Source organism: Atractosteus spatula, chromosome 12, assembly GCF_055471065.1.
Source record: "Atractosteus spatula isolate fAtrSpa1 chromosome 12, fAtrSpa1.hap1, whole genome shotgun sequence".
NCBI classification, from domain to species: domain Eukaryota; kingdom Metazoa; phylum Chordata; class Actinopteri; order Semionotiformes; family Lepisosteidae; genus Atractosteus; species Atractosteus spatula.
The window spans coordinates 45,106,302-45,121,490 of record NC_142717.1 but is presented as its reverse complement, the minus strand read 5'-3'; the positions used below and the strand labels follow the sequence as shown (position 1 = coordinate 45,121,490).

The 15,189-nt window shown below is 42.4% G+C and overlaps 1 protein-coding gene across 4 annotated transcripts in view; it reads left to right on the top strand.

The window, feature by feature from the left end:
- Window positions 1-14,215, top strand: part of snx13 (sorting nexin 13) — a 43,439-nt gene extending 29,224 nt beyond the window's left edge. For all 4 annotated transcript variants that reach the window (XM_088928534.1, XM_088928535.1, XM_088928533.1 and 1 more), the window contains exons 15-26: window positions 1,135-1,267; window positions 3,747-3,784; window positions 4,987-5,056; window positions 6,018-6,160; window positions 7,238-7,345; window positions 8,418-8,528; window positions 9,586-9,747; window positions 9,862-9,933; window positions 10,586-10,731; window positions 10,970-11,038; window positions 11,123-11,235; window positions 11,543-14,215. In XM_088928534.1, coding sequence (XP_088784660.1) covers window positions 1,135-1,267; window positions 3,747-3,784; window positions 4,987-5,056; window positions 6,018-6,160; window positions 7,238-7,345; window positions 8,418-8,528; window positions 9,586-9,747; window positions 9,862-9,933; window positions 10,586-10,731; window positions 10,970-11,038; window positions 11,123-11,235; window positions 11,543-11,790 — 1,413 coding nt within the window. In that variant the 3' untranslated portion in view covers window positions 11,791-14,215. The remainder of the gene's footprint in view (window positions 1-1,134; window positions 1,268-3,746; window positions 3,785-4,986; window positions 5,057-6,017; window positions 6,161-7,237; window positions 7,346-8,417; window positions 8,529-9,585; window positions 9,748-9,861; window positions 9,934-10,585; window positions 10,732-10,969; window positions 11,039-11,122; window positions 11,236-11,542) is intronic.
- The last annotated feature ends 974 nt before the right edge of the window (window positions 14,216-15,189 follow it).

The following is a 15,189-nucleotide window of genomic DNA, read 5'->3' as shown; positions in this document are numbered from 1 at the left end:
TTGCATCCACCGCGAGACTTGAGGACAGGAAGGTCGCTTTTAAGGATGCTTGTGTCTGAGCCTCCTCCTCTGTATATGGGCTCATTGCCTTGCAGTCGGGGCCGGAGCAGGTCAGAAACAGTGCAGTAGGGGCTGCAGGGGGGGCTACAGCGCATCAGAAAAATCACCTCTGTCAATCTGTGGGATGTAGTTAAGACTATATTTTCTGCTTACCTCTGGCACCCCCCCACACACACACATCCAGGAGAGTCTGAGGATTCGTAGATTTAAAGACTGAGATCGATCTGTATCTTTTAGGTTCTGAGGATCTTTACGGTCTGGCTGATTTCCCTCAAAACGTAGGCAGAGCCTGAGCTGTCAACGGCACCTGTGTACAGGATGTCACTACAGTATGTCGTTTTGTTCCACGGAGTCTTTCTACCGGTTGAAATGTAACGGGAAGAGCTGGCAGATGAGCTTTATTAATAATTAATAATAATCGCTTACACTTATATAGCGCTTTTCTGGACACTCCACTCAAAGGGCTTTACAGATAATGGGGATCCCCTCCACCCCCACCAGAGTGCAGCCCCACCTGGATGATGCACCAGTACACTCCCCAGACACCAGCTCTCAGTGGGGAGGAGAGCAGAGTGATGAAGCCATTTCAGAGATGGGGATTATTAGGAGGACGTGATTGTTAAAGGCCAATGGGAAATTTGGCCAAGATTGCCAGGGTGACACCCCAACTATTTTCGAGAAATGCCCTGGTATTTTTCCTGACCACAGAGAGTCAGGACCTTGGTTTTACGTCTCATCCGAAAGAAGGCGCCTGTTTTACAGTATAGTGTCCCCGTCACCATACTGGGGTGTTAGGACCCACACGTACTGCAGGGTGAGCGCCCCCTGCTGGCCCCACTAACACCACTTCCAGCAGCAGCCTCAGCTTTCCCAGGAGTCTCCCGTCCAGGTACTGGCCAGGCTCACACCTGCTGGGCTCCAGTGGGCTGCAGGGTGACATGGCCGCTGACGAAGTAAGTGAAGGCTGTCGACAGGTAAAGAGTAAAGAGCGGGGATCCGTGTTCACCCGAAACCGCTCGTGCTTGTGCTGCGCCCCCCCTTATTGCCACCCCGCCTGTTTGTCGCGATGTCCAGGTCTACGACATGATGCTGCGGGACGAGCGGTTCTACCCCTCCTTCCGGCAGCACCCCCTGTACGTGCGGATGCTGGCAGAGCTCGACATGCTGAAAGAGCCCAGCTTCAAAGGGTCCGAAGACGGAGATGGGGGTAAGCCGGCTTCCGGGTCCTGCTGAAGCGGCCGGAAATGGCTCCCTGTTATTCTGAATGACGCACTGCCCCCCCTAAAAGCGTTTGTATGCAGACTGTGAATTATTATTGTTCGATTACCTATCTCTCTGCATCAATCCAATCCTGTATCATTGCTCTAGCAGTGTGCAGCTGTGAAAACCAGGCCGGGCCTCAGCTAGTTGAGGTCAGGGTGCAGTCACATTCAAGTGGTAGTAAAGGTATGTTGTTTGTTAGGCTTAAAATGGGTCCGGACTAGAACGTCGGGGCTAGAAATTCGATCTCCGGTTTGCTCAATGTGCAAATGTCACCTCTTGTAAAAGAAAAGGTGAAGTTTTCCATGGCATAGTGGCATGGCATTTTCCAGGCCATAGTTCCATGGAATGAGAAGCTGGAAAATTGCTGTGTGTGTTTAGAAGATCGTAAGAAGAGCCTGAAGAAGGTTATGAATGAGAGGAGGTCATTCAGCCTTTGGTCGTTGATTAGTTAATTGATCCCAGTCAGGGTTAGGTCTGCATCATCATCTGGCTTAGGTCAGCTGAAGACTGGACGTAGTTTTTTACTGGCCTGTGATACATGCATGACAAGTTACTTGGCTTCTCCTCATTCCCAAACTAACAGAATATCTCAGACTTGTGAAGGTTTGTTTTTTCTCGTGTGTCTCAGTAGACGTGGCTCTGAGCCACTGATACAGAGCTAAACCGAAGGGGCTTCCCAGACATCCAGCAGAATACATGTGCTGCATGCAAGAGGTGTGATCACGCACTGTGTAAAACAGGGGTGTCGAATGTACGGCTCGTGGGCCGCTGGGTCAGGACCATCGGCCAAGATCCATTCCCTGACGCAGGGGCGCTTTGTGATGTATTAACCAGTCTCACATGCATGGCACTCTATGGTTCTCTGCCTCTGTCCAATCGCAGTGCCCCTCTTCGATGATGTCACAGATCTTGTTGGACAGGGGCGGGGCTTTGCACAGAAAGTGCAAGAACTGTGCAGTCAGCACCTGGTGCTTATCAGAATCTCGTAAAGGAGATTTTTGACCACAGTAACAAGGGCCTTGTAATGATGTTATGTAGGAAAATAAAAATAACGGTCTGTGATTCAAGAGAAGAGAAATTTGCATTTCTCTGTAGAAGTAAAAGAAAAGCAGACATGCTTGATTTGCACTTTTCAAAGAACAAGAATAGTTGTAAAAGTGAATATTTTGCAGTTTTTATCTCCCTAATATCTATTTATGTACTGTATGCAGTTGAATAGATCTAGATTTTAGTGTGACGAGTCCTGTAAAATAAAAATGTTTACAGGTAATACAGTTTTAATCAATAAATAAATCAGAAATAAGATGCTAGTTGCCATATTCTGTTGGGTCCTAGCCAGGTGTTTGAATACAGGCGTGACAGCTGTAGACTTTAAGGCAATATGAACAAGAGCAGATTCTTGTTAAATAAATCATAGAAAGAAAGAGCAGAAAAAGAAATACTCCATACACTTCTCATATAACAGTGTTTTAGTGCCCTCTTATGGCTAAAATATGCCTTAGCCTTAATTCCTTCTGGATTTTACAGAAACGCATTTAAATATGTTAATAAAGTGTTATCCCTTCCACATTTACAAAAAAAACTTTCTTTCTGAAAGAAACGTTGTATAGGCCTGTATTATCTTTTTCCTTTGCCATTTTCTTCTCATTTGAAATAGCTGACCTTTGTTTAGATGTTTTTGAGCTTATAATGTCAATTGTCCTATACAACTGACTCTTACACTACTGTGTATTTTTTTCTGAATGTTTCATTAAAAATTGTAATTTTTAATATTCAGTTTTCTATCAGAATACCAGTATCCAATTCCCATGAAGGCTATTTGATACTGATGGATTATTCTTAATTTTAAATTGTAATGATGGTAACGCTGTGATAAGAAGGGAAACTTTTGTTATCAAGAATACATTTTTCCACCATAGAGGTAAAGTTTTTAAAGAACGAATACAAATATAACAACTTCTCACTATCTTTAAAACATCTGAGGAATGTTCAGTGCTATTTTAAAAATGATCCCCAAGGAGAGTGAATTTTAGATGCATGTCTGCAAGACTCAGTGTGCAACATTTCCATCGTGATTTACTGCTGCGTTCTTTAAGTTTGCTGTACTGTTATCTCTTTTCTTTTTCTGTTCCACTTAATGTTGCTAGACAGATTCATTTGAAAATATGGCCCTAGACCTCAGATTAATTGCTCTCCAGTGTATGAATAACCTATTCTGTATTAGCTGCAGGTGCAGCATACAATTTGTTGAGATGTTTTAGTTGGAGTCCTCATAGGGATAGTAGACAGGGATATTGGTTGTTTGCCATGGCTTGATCATTTTTCTTTTTTTTGTCATGCAATTCTTTTTGTCTGAAATATGACTTTACATGTTATTGTTTTTCATACAACCTTTGCTAAAGATACTTTTTTTACCTTCATAGAATCATTTAATGGATCTCCAACAGGAAGTATAAATTTGGTATGTATGACTTTTTAAATTTGTCTGAAATAATGTCCATTATCTACATAATCCAGTCAACGTTTTGCAGGGTTATAAAAAGTAAAAAGTTAGGTTAATGAAGATGGTCTCACATTTGTTTTAGTGTCTCCTAACAATACAATACAGGTGTGTCATGCTGTGTGTAGTGTTCAAATATAAAACATTTATTGTAAACATTGTGTGTTATAGATGGAAACTGTGCAGTTATGTTTGTTTATGTGTAATTGGAATGTAGCAGTTTTCTTCCAGCACAAGTGGTTTGATTTTTAGATGCTAGAAGTGAAACTATAGGGATTACGTTTTCGTTTTTGAGGTAACTGTTCATGTTTGTCTCGTTTTTAACGCTGGTCAGAGTCTACGCTGTTTGTGCAGGTGTTAAAATGTTTGGCAGCTTGGTTTGTTCTGGCTCAACTCCATGTCTGGAGCAAAGCCTGCTTGAATAATAGAGCTCTTTTGTGTTGTCAAATAACATAAAACAGAGCAAACTATGAGTAGGCGAAAGGTCAAGTCTAGGGTCAATGGGTTGTGCTATTTGTGTATTTATGTGTTTATGTGTAGCAAGACGGAATTTAGGATCGAATTATAAAAAGGAGGGTAATACTATGAAGAGGAAAATATTGAAAAGATTAATTCGTTTACAAAGCTTTTTATAAAGCAATCGAATTAAAGCTACATTGAATTTACCATAATGCTATCATAATTCATAATTACATTTGTTTCTAGAAAAAATTACTTTTTAGAGCAGTGCAGCTAAATGTGCTAAGAATGGAAGTGTTGTAACGCTTGCACTGTCAATTAACATAAAACAGAGCAAATTTTTACAAGGCTAAAGTTCAGGTCCAGGGTCAGTAGTTTAAATTTTTTCTGTTCTCCATTCACTCAATTTGATACGTTTACCTAGTTTTAGCTAAATTATTTTTTGGTATGCGATTCAGATTTTGTAGTGGAAATGTATTCTACAACGGATTTACAATAGACTGTGTCTGCTGTCTGTGTGTGAATGTACGGATTGTGTGTGTCTTGTTAGCATGTTTGATTCTGCTTGCATGAAAAAATGGTCTCTCTCTCCTTTGGCGAAAGATATGTGGATAGATGTGTGTGAAGTGGTTTATGATTTATAGTCTAGAAATGGACAAACCTTTTTTCTTATCAACAGAACAATATGTTCCTTGTTTTTTCAGTCTCTGGATGACCTCTCCAATGCAAGCTCAGATGAATCAATGCAATTTCATGCCTACATTTCTGACACTGGTATGTATCCCAGTAATGTCAGAATTGAGCCTTTAAAATTTTGCTCTATTTTCTTGTTCAGGTTCAGATTTCAAGATTGTGCATTAATAAATAATGTTCTAATTGAATGTGGTAATGTTTGCATTAATGATGCATTCAGAGATAATAACTATCTTATGAAGTACAGTACTCTCAGACTGTTTTTAAATCTTTTGAGCATCACAGCCAGTGATAAAATAGTGGAGATATTTCTTCACACCTGCCCAAACATTGCATTGTTTTGTAACTTGTTTTATGTGCTTGATAGCAAGATTTTATACCAGCCATTTGACCTTTTCATTTATGCCGATTGTTAATTTTAAAAGTAATTGTTAAAAGTAATAGTTCATTCAAACTTTGTTTTAATTTGATATTCAGAGTATCAAAAGCAACATTTAAATCATGTTTTTTTCCTCTGACAGGAAGATTAAATTAGGTTTGACATGAAGGGGACCTTATTGAGAAATATTTAAAACATACATTGGGTTCACAAAGTTTGGGTGTCTGGTGCCTGTAGTCCATACTAAAACTATAATATCATCAAATCTAAAACAGCCCTGATATATGAAGTCATAGTTCAGGTCTATGTTCATGTTTTTTTAGAAAAACCTTTGTGTCACATTTTGTTGGCTAAATGTCATCAGAATGGAAAAGCTCTGTGGAGTTCCTCCGTGTGGCACAATGTGTGCACTTTTAGTCAGAGGTCTCCCACGTAAAGCTGACGTGCTCCCCTGTCCTGGGTGACTCTCATCCTGTCTTATTTTAAACCCCCTTCACTGCTCCTGAATCATCGGCCACTTAGACGATCTCCCCCGCGAGCTGTGTTGTCCTTTGGCTTCTTTTGCATCTCCCCCCGGTCCTCCATCGTGCCCTTACCCCCTCCTGCCCCCTGGCGCTGGGTGCAGTTGCTCACTCTTCTTTCCGCCCCTATACCCCGCGGCAGGCGTGTGCAACGACCACGGGAAGACGTACGCGCTGTACGCCATCACCGTGTTCCGCAGGAATTCCGATGGGAGCGAGGACGCCTGGAAAACCTACCGGCGCTACAGCGACTTCCACGACTTCCACATGCGCATCACAGAGCAGGTACAGGCGGACATGCTCTTTTACAGAGTGTAGGGGAGTGTGTGTTTCGGTTTTGTCGTAGATATTAAGATGCTGCTTTCAATGCTTATTCAGATTGCTCATTCAAAAAATGCTGAACGTTAGCTCTTTCGAGTCCTTATTACCAATTGTAATTAAAAAACAGGCTGCGGTTCATTATATGCAGTGTTAAAGCAGACAGTAACAATGTTTAGTGTGCATTGAAGTAAAAGCTGAACATGAACAGCATTGAGAACATCTGTAAAATGGCGATACGCTTTTCGTCACGGAATTTAACGGGAATAACATGACATTCAGTACGGTTTCAAATGCCATAATGGGCAGTTAATTACCAATATTACTAATTACATAGCAGCTGACATCCTCTTGGTGTGCAATACCCACCGAACTTGTGGTTCCCGGAGTGCTCTCCCGTTGCCGTGGCGATTTTAGCCGTAGATACAAGATGATGACCTCCGATTGGCTAGAGGCGATGGGAACACACAGCGGTTCTCCAGTAGCGAAAGAGGGACCTGCGAGTGAAGGTTACTTTCTGCTTTAGTTGACTTTTCCGCGTTATTCATTCATTCACGAACTGCTTACCCTTGGTGAGGGTCGCGGAGGTAACGGGTTGAGCATGGCAGGCCAGACTGCCTTCTCCCCAGCGGCAGTCTCCAGCTCCTCCTGGGGGATATCCAGTCGTTCCCAAGACAGCTGAGAGAGAGAATCCCGTGTGTCCAATATCTGCCAGGGGCCTCTCTTCCCAGTGGGACAGGCCCAGTACATCCCCAGAGGGCATGGCTTTGCAACAGATTTCTAGATGAAAAGAAAAATTGTAGCTGCGTTATTAGTCATGGAAAATGTGAAAAAATATTATTGTGCATTCTGCATCAGATTAGTCACCGGTGCTTTTGTTAAAGCTTTTCTTATTTGGGTAACTCGCTATTTAAAAATTATCCTTACTTTTCCTAAATGTGTCCTTGTTTTGTGGGGTCATCTGTAGATTATAACCATGCGCGGAATTTCATCCTTTCGTAGAGGCAAATGAACATTACTGTATGTTTGTTGCCTTGCCTCCAGTTTGAAAACCTTACCAGTATTTTAAAACTCCCGGGGAAAAAGACCTTCAACAACATGGACAGGGATTTCTTGGAGAAAAGGAAAAAAGACCTGAATGCCTACCTGCAGGTAATGATTTTATGCGTCACTAAAAAAAAGTGAGAGAGAGCTTTCTTTCCTTTTCAACTAACAAAGTTAGGTGTTGGCAGGGCAATCATTTTAAGTCACATTTTTTAAAACGTACATTTTGCGGTTTCTAGCTTGCACACCTTTTTGTCTTTTGGATTCTTCTCTGTGCTCGTGCTTCTTCCTGAGGGGCTATTCGATGGAATTGGACCCCTGTGAAATCCTCATGTAGTGCTTCAGCCGCATCCTAGTGATGCTCTTTCAAGTCAGGAAGATCAGATCACTTTATTGGCCCTATACAATTTTTTCGCATTAGGAATTTGTCTTTCCGTATACCCCAGCTTGCTCTCCATGAGACACACAGACAGGAAGAGAAGCCCAAGCTTCTCTCCCTGTCTGTGTGTCTCATGGAGAGCAAGTTCAGAGCGCAGGGTCAGCCATTTATACGGCACCCCTGGAGCAGCTGGGGTGAAGGGCCTTGCTCTGCCGGCCGCAGGATATGAACCGGCAGCCTTCCAGCCACAGGCTCAGATCCTGAGCCACAGGGCCACCGCACCGATTACCAATAAAGCACTTTGGTGGGTCGCACACGTCTCTCTGGGTTTGCAAAACAAACACTGTGGCAGAGATAGAGAAGGTCCAGTAAGGGAGCGTTTCTCTCTCTTTCTTCTTTCGGGACCTGTCTGCACACTGGTGCGCACTGGTTACCTGCCTGCGTTTCGTCCGCTGGGGGGTTTCCCTTGCGTTGTCGCAGTATCCTCTCCCTCAGTCTCAGATACGCCCGCATTACAATAACCATGACACTGATCCCCTCCGAGATCGTGGCTTCATTCTGTTCCACTCCTTTCGGGAAACAGTTCTTCCCACCCTGATTGGTGTGGCTGTCAGCCCTGATGTTCCACGGGTGGCAGCTCTCTCTGCCCCTTGTCCTCGGTCTCTCAGGGAGGGAAAGGGACCCCGTTTGTGGTGCTGAATAAGGGCGGTTTACAGCTAAGGACCTTTTCTGGTTGTATTGGACCTTCTCTCTCTACCTCGGTGTGTGTTTTCCTGGACTGAAATGCATTTCTTCTTTTAGCTGCTGTTGAATCCAGAGATGATGAAAGCCTGTCCTTCTCTTGCAATGTATGTGTCTGACTTTCTGGATAACAAAGCCTACAGTAAAGGAAAGGGAGACTTTGCACGCAAGGTAAGACTGCCACCTACTGCTCAATTATTGTTATTGCACCAGCCCAAATAAGGCCTCTCTGTTTCCCTTTCATCCACATGGGTAGCCTCAGAGCCCTTCAAGAGGAACCTGACTGGTACCTTCAAAGCCCTTGGGTTGCTATGTCTGACCAAGGAATGGGTTACCAGCAGCCTGCCACCTGTTAAGGGTGTGAATCCTGCATGTGAGCCCCATTGACTACAGCCTGGAATATTAATTTTCATTGTTGCTGTTGTTTATTCGTAAGCAGCTCTATTTGAAAGGGGGAATCTTGGGATCTAATGAGGTGAGGGATATACTGTATTCCCTCTGGCAGTGTCTCTCGGACGGCTTGCTATAGGGAAGACATCAGCTCATGCATCCCAGCAATTTTGTCTGGGTGTGTTTCTCAGTACCAAAGCAGGGAAAATCATCTGTACATTTTATTCTGTGGTTCACTGATGTATTATGTAAATAGGAACGGAAAAAATCAGTATAGCACACAAGATATTCTAGGTGCGTTGACAGAAGAGACATTGTAGGAACTCCCTGACTGTCATACAGGTTAATACAGTAGAACTATCTGATGCTCAAAAGAACTGGAGAGGGAGAGGTACTACTCTCTGTTCTTTGAATTAGTTCCAGGATTTACTCACTAAAATTTTGGCATTTGTGGTTAGAAAGCCACCTTCTATTTAAAGGTTTAGGCCAATGTTTCCAATGGCAGCCCAGCACATTGTTTGTATTCTTGGGAGATTGGGAAATATTCGAGTCTGTTAAGTCCGAATTGCGCAGATCGTTCTTAACATGAATAAAGTTAGGTTTCATTAAATCCTCACCAACGTAATAATACTTCGAATATATTTCAAGACCTCGGCAGCCCAGAATTGCTGTAGATCTATTTCTTGGAGCAGCCAATATCTCACATTTGGCAAGCCATTTAACTCCTCATTAATCTGTGCTTTGGTTTTATAAAGGTATAATATTTAATTGTATTGTAGTGAATTAATACAGGGGTTATTATGGAATAACTGATGGTATGGGTGGCTGTGTTCTCCAGATGGACACTTTTGTGAACCCTCTGCGCAGTTCTATGAGAAATGTCTCCAATGCAGTCAAGGCCATCCCTGACAGCCTGGCAGAGGGAATGACAAAAATGTCCGACAACATGGGAAAAATGTCCGAAAGGCTGGGGCAAGACATAAAACACTCCATTTTCAAGGTAGCTCCTTTTGAAACTCTTGCATGTATTGTAGCAATGTAATTTCATGCCAAAGCAGCTAAAAATGCAAAGTGCAGTTGTGAGTCTTTCTTTTTTTTTGTGTCTACCTCTTAGGTTCCACCTTTGATACAGAAGTCGGATATTGACCCCGAGCACTGTCGAGTCTCTGCACAGCTGGATGACAATGCAAGTAGTGATTAATTTCTCATTTCTTCTCCGTTTCAGTAAGCGTGGGTGCCCCGGATTGTGTCGTATGCAACCCTTTTGTCAGGACTAACCTTGTGCATTGCTGGGCATTAGCGTTAGGAGTTCACATTTCTGACTTAAAAGGAGAATGGAACCTGACTGCAGATACCTGTAGCTCTCATTAAAGAGAGCAGCGCTTCAAGTGGAATCTGTGCTGGCACTTTCCCACTGTTTAGATTACATCACTGATCGTTTATGCGAATTTTAAGGAGAGGGTTGCTTTTATCTTAACAAGGAGCGAAGGCGTGTAAGATTGCTGCAGATTATATGCAGATTTGTCATCGTCATAAATTGCAGCTGTCCCGCACTTCACATTTTTATTTGTCACATCAAAGCATTCCTACTGTCTCTGTGTAGTTTATTGTTTAGCCAATCTGACAAATGTCTTTTCCCTTAAAAAAAAAAATCCCCCCTTTACTCTTTAACCTTATTCAGAGATTCTGTTTATCTGATATTTTCAACCCTGAGTTTTTTTTACCCTCCCGTAAATATTATTTTGGTGGTGACATGCACAACTTCCTTGATATGAATCTGCTTTGGATCTCACCAGACGACGAAAACGATTTTGTTTTTTTTTTCCTGGCGATTAAAGGTGGATGATAACATCCCTCTCCGTGTCATGCTGCTCCTGATGGATGAGGTCTTTGATCTGAAAGAGAGGAACCAGTGGTTGCGGAGAAATATTAAGAACTTGCTCCAGCAACTAATTCGTGCAGCCTACGGCGATACGATCAACAGGTGAAACTCGTGTCTCAAGCAGCGTGCGGCTTTTTCACACCATCCCTGTTCCGAACCTCTTTCTCATGGTGGGGGTGGTTTGTGTGTTAAGTACAAACAATCTGCAGCTGTAGTTTTTTTTTAATTTCATGATTTAATTTGTTTTTGTTTTTGTTTTTTATCAAAATGCTGTTTTTGGTGTAATAAAGCAGGGAATGAACTTATGCCTGCCGCAAGACTGAATCTGATTTTCCCCTAGAAAAATTGTCGACCATGTGGACTTCATGACCTCTCCAGAGCAAGTGGCGGACTACGTCAAGCGCTTCAGGTAACTCCAGCCCGGCCCTGCAGTCGCCTGTTTGTTTGGTTTTGCCAGGCCGCTTTCCTCAGTGTGTGTTGATCCTCCCTGCAGAGATGCCTTCTGGCCCAACGGTATTTTAGCGGAAACTCCCCCCCACAGGGATAAGGCAATCCGGATGAGAACCAGAGTAGCTGCCAAGACCTGTCTCCTAGGAATCATGCCAGGTGAGAAGCCCACTTCCGTTGCACTAAAGACTGTGGCCAGTACCGCAACTCCTTCCTCCAGGACGACTCCATTCATAAGATATTTTAACCTAAAACCTCAAAGTAGCCTTGTAACAGTAGTCATTTTTTTTTCAAAGCTGTGTTTGTTTCTTTTTTCCCCGTAAAGGTTTGTATGCTAGTAGTATAAAGCTTCATTTTAGGATCTTATTGTTCTGATCTGAAGACCATATTTTCCTTTTACTTGTTGGGCTTCCTATCTTGCCTGGATTTTTTTTTGCTGTGATCCGTCTTGTCTTTTATTTTACAGACGAGCTGAAGCACATCATTGGTGCCGAGACCACTAGGAAGGGCATACTGCGGGTCTTTGACATGTTCCAGCACAATCAGCTGAACAGGAGGCTGGTGTACGTTTTCCTGGAGGGATTCCTCGAGACCATGTTTCCACACTACAAGTTTCCCGAGCTCTTTGTCAAGCTGCACTCCCGGTCGGAGCGGATGCAGAGATACACCCAGAAGCTGAAGACTACCCAGGTCCCCTCCTTGCAAAAAAGGTGACGAAGCAAAATCATCGCAAGGCTTGTGCCCTGCAGACACTGCAATGTCCGCATCCAGAGCGGGTGAACAGTTGGGACACGCTTGGGGAGAGTTCGGGAAACGAGTGGAGATCGGCGGTGAAGGTACCCATGGACAGCGACGTGCTCGAGACGTGTCAGTTCACCCCAGCTTCATTCTTACACAAGCACTGTTCGGATAATGTCGTAGCATAGATAATTTATTTTATCGTTATGCAATATTCTGAAGCACCAGATCTTCACCAATCGAAGAGCTGTAAATCTGTAGGACACTTCAGAGCTACTGATATCAATAGTAAATGCTAATATTAGTGAAGATATCTCTGAAGGAGACAGATGATATCCCTGTGGAAAATTCCTCAGACACCCCACAGAGACAAGCTACAGAGCAGCTCGGGGGAAAGCACAAACACATTTTAGGTTGAAGATTAAGTGGAGGGAAAATAATTTAATTCATGTGTAATATCCAATAACTTAGAAACATGTAGGTGAAAGTTCTGAGATAATGTGAACTGGAGAATGGTATATTTTAAACTAAATTGGGCTATTGGGCTGTTTATGTGGCCCACATTTTGACAGGAAGAAATTTCAGTGGTACAGTACAGTATTTCCACTGCTTCAAAGTTGTCCATTTGATTAAATGAAATAAAGTAGATTCCTCTAAAGATACGTCCTTTATTCCTTATCTGGTTGCTTTTCACAGGGATAACTCAAGATGTTTTTTTTTTAAAGGGATTGTAATTTGTACAAAAAAATACTGTCATTACAAAGGCAGAGTTTGCTTTTAAGTGCATTGTATGTTTTGTCCTGTGTTTTATCTCTGTCCACACAAAACACAAGAATTAATAATAACCAAATAAAAACAGGGCAATGAAGAGAAACTGCTGGAATATTAGACTTTTCCTCAGTGGCCCATTTGAGAGCTGATATGCGTAAGGGGAGAGGAAGAGTAGAGATAAGTACCTTTAAATGTTCCTTTGACATTGCTGATTATTCACTGAGCATTAATATGACAACCAAAGCAAACACACCTGCTACTGAGTATTTATGATCCTGTGGTAATGTAGGAAAAAAGCAGGTTTAGTAGCGCTTATCACTAAGCAAGCTGAATCACATCCTTTTCCAGTGATGACTGTGAAAGCATTTGAATGTTTGTAATGGACAAAGGAGAGGAAAGCATATTACAGTTTTTATAAGCATATTGAGATATGCCTTGAAGAATGTACTTATTTCTGATGTAAAATGTCCCTTTGTATCAGTTTTGAGCCCTGCTAAATCATTTCTGCACCTTCAGATGCACCACGAAAGGCACTATATAAACGTTATATTTAATATATTAGCCTTCGAGATGTGATTGTAGGATGTAAGATGTGTTCAGCGCTTAAACCAGGGAGTGCTCTTAGGTCAGATAACTGTGCCACTGTATAATTAAGATAGATTCAGCCTTAATCTTTTCAGTCAGAGCAGAAGAAATTAAACAGAGATGGCACCCCTGAAAAGCCCCTACATTTTTTTTGAAAGTGTAAAAATTGTAAAACCTGTTATTTGAAAAATATTCAGTTCTTGGCCTAGGTTCTTTATAGAATATGTAATTTTGTGCAATATGTTTCTTTAATGCATGTGTATTTAAATTGTATTTTGAGTATTTCAATGTTTTAAAATGAAAAACAAAAATGGTCTTCTGGAGCCAACAACTTACATTCCGTTGTCATAAACTTTTATTTAAGGACTTGTTTTATAAGTCTTGATATTTACTCCTTGTAACACTCACATATTAGCGATGGACTTTGTTCATCTGAGCATGGCTTATGTACAACAGGGGGGAGTCTGAAGAGCACATGGCAAAATATTGACGCATTATCAAAATGTCAACATATACAAATCGATACATGAGAAAGTTGGAAAATGAGAGGAGGCCGTCTGGCCTGTTGAGCTCATTATTGTCAGTTGTCATTATGTCTTGAAAAGTCCTGCATCAAGGGTGTTTCAGTTACTGTAGTTTACTGGACTAGGTGTAATTAATTAAATCAGGCAGTGGCCCCCTCTGCCTAGGTCATACATGCATTCACAGCCTAAGTCACTTCATGCACTCCGATTTAACAGCAGGCAGCCATAGGCCATTAAGTCCCCTATGATGCAGGATTTTTTTATCCTCTGTGTGTATATATAAATCTATTATAATGAATTGTGCATATCATTGTACAGTATGTGTCAACAGTGTGCCTAATTGTACTGTCAATTCTATTTTCTTATTTTTCTTTAAAGAACAAAAGTCAATCAGAATGTCATGGTCATTTTTAATAGACGGAAAAGAACTCTAAAAATTTAGAGTGTTTGCATTATGCTAATAAAATGTTCATTAGAGCAGCTGAATACAATATTACACTAATAAAATGTTAACTCAAACTTATTGTGCTTTGTGGTGTGGATTTTCTGTAAGGCTTATATCAAGTGTTACTGTATGTGCATTTGTAATTTGTCACCCTTCAGCATAGATTGTTTTATTCGATAGCAGTACTGAACAGTTAGTTTTACGTTATGCTCCTATTTAACAGCACATTATAAAATTTCTGCATTTATGTGTATGTCATTCAGGGAGAAGATAAAAGCTTTTAGATAAACGCCTCTTGATAATATTTTCCTTTCGGCTTCCAAGAAACATGTCTGTATTTGTGCCAAAATACTATTTTTCCAAACTGACAGAGAAATGTATTGAATAGGAAATCAGTGGGGGCTGTAAGAGGGGTTTGATCTGCTTGTTGTCTAGACTGGGAACCAGGATCCGATTGTCTGATGAAAGATGTCCTATCTGGCATCTTATTTTCCCTGTGATTTACAGTTGTCTTAATAAATAGCACCTGGCTGCTGAATTTAAAAAAAACAACAAAACTGTACATCACACAAATGTTCTAAAAGCCAAATAATAGCGAGGGTGCCCGAGATACAGCTCGACACCTGCAGCGTTGAAAAAGCAAAATAAACCGTAATTCTGCAGGGCTCTCCCCCGGCCTGCAGGTCCCCAGCAGCTGGGTCCTGCCGGGTGACACGGCTTTCATCCTGTGATGTATAATATCCAGCTGTTTGCCATTCATCACGCGGGCTGCCTGAGAGTCAGTGGCCTCTGGTTACCCGACGCACATGGCCCCAGTGCAGGCTGCCCCTCGGAGCCCCAGCTCTTCCCCCAGAGCTGCTCGATCGCAAGGGAACTGTCCCGGGGCCCCGCCGTCCCTCTCCCTGTCCCGGGGCCCCGCCGTCCCTCACACTGTCCCGGGGCGCCCCGCCGTCCCTCTCCCTGTCCCGGGGCCCCGCCGTCCCTCTCCCTGTCTCGGCCCCAGCACGCGTCCATCACCACGCCTCCGCTCTGCGATCGTCGTCTCGATCG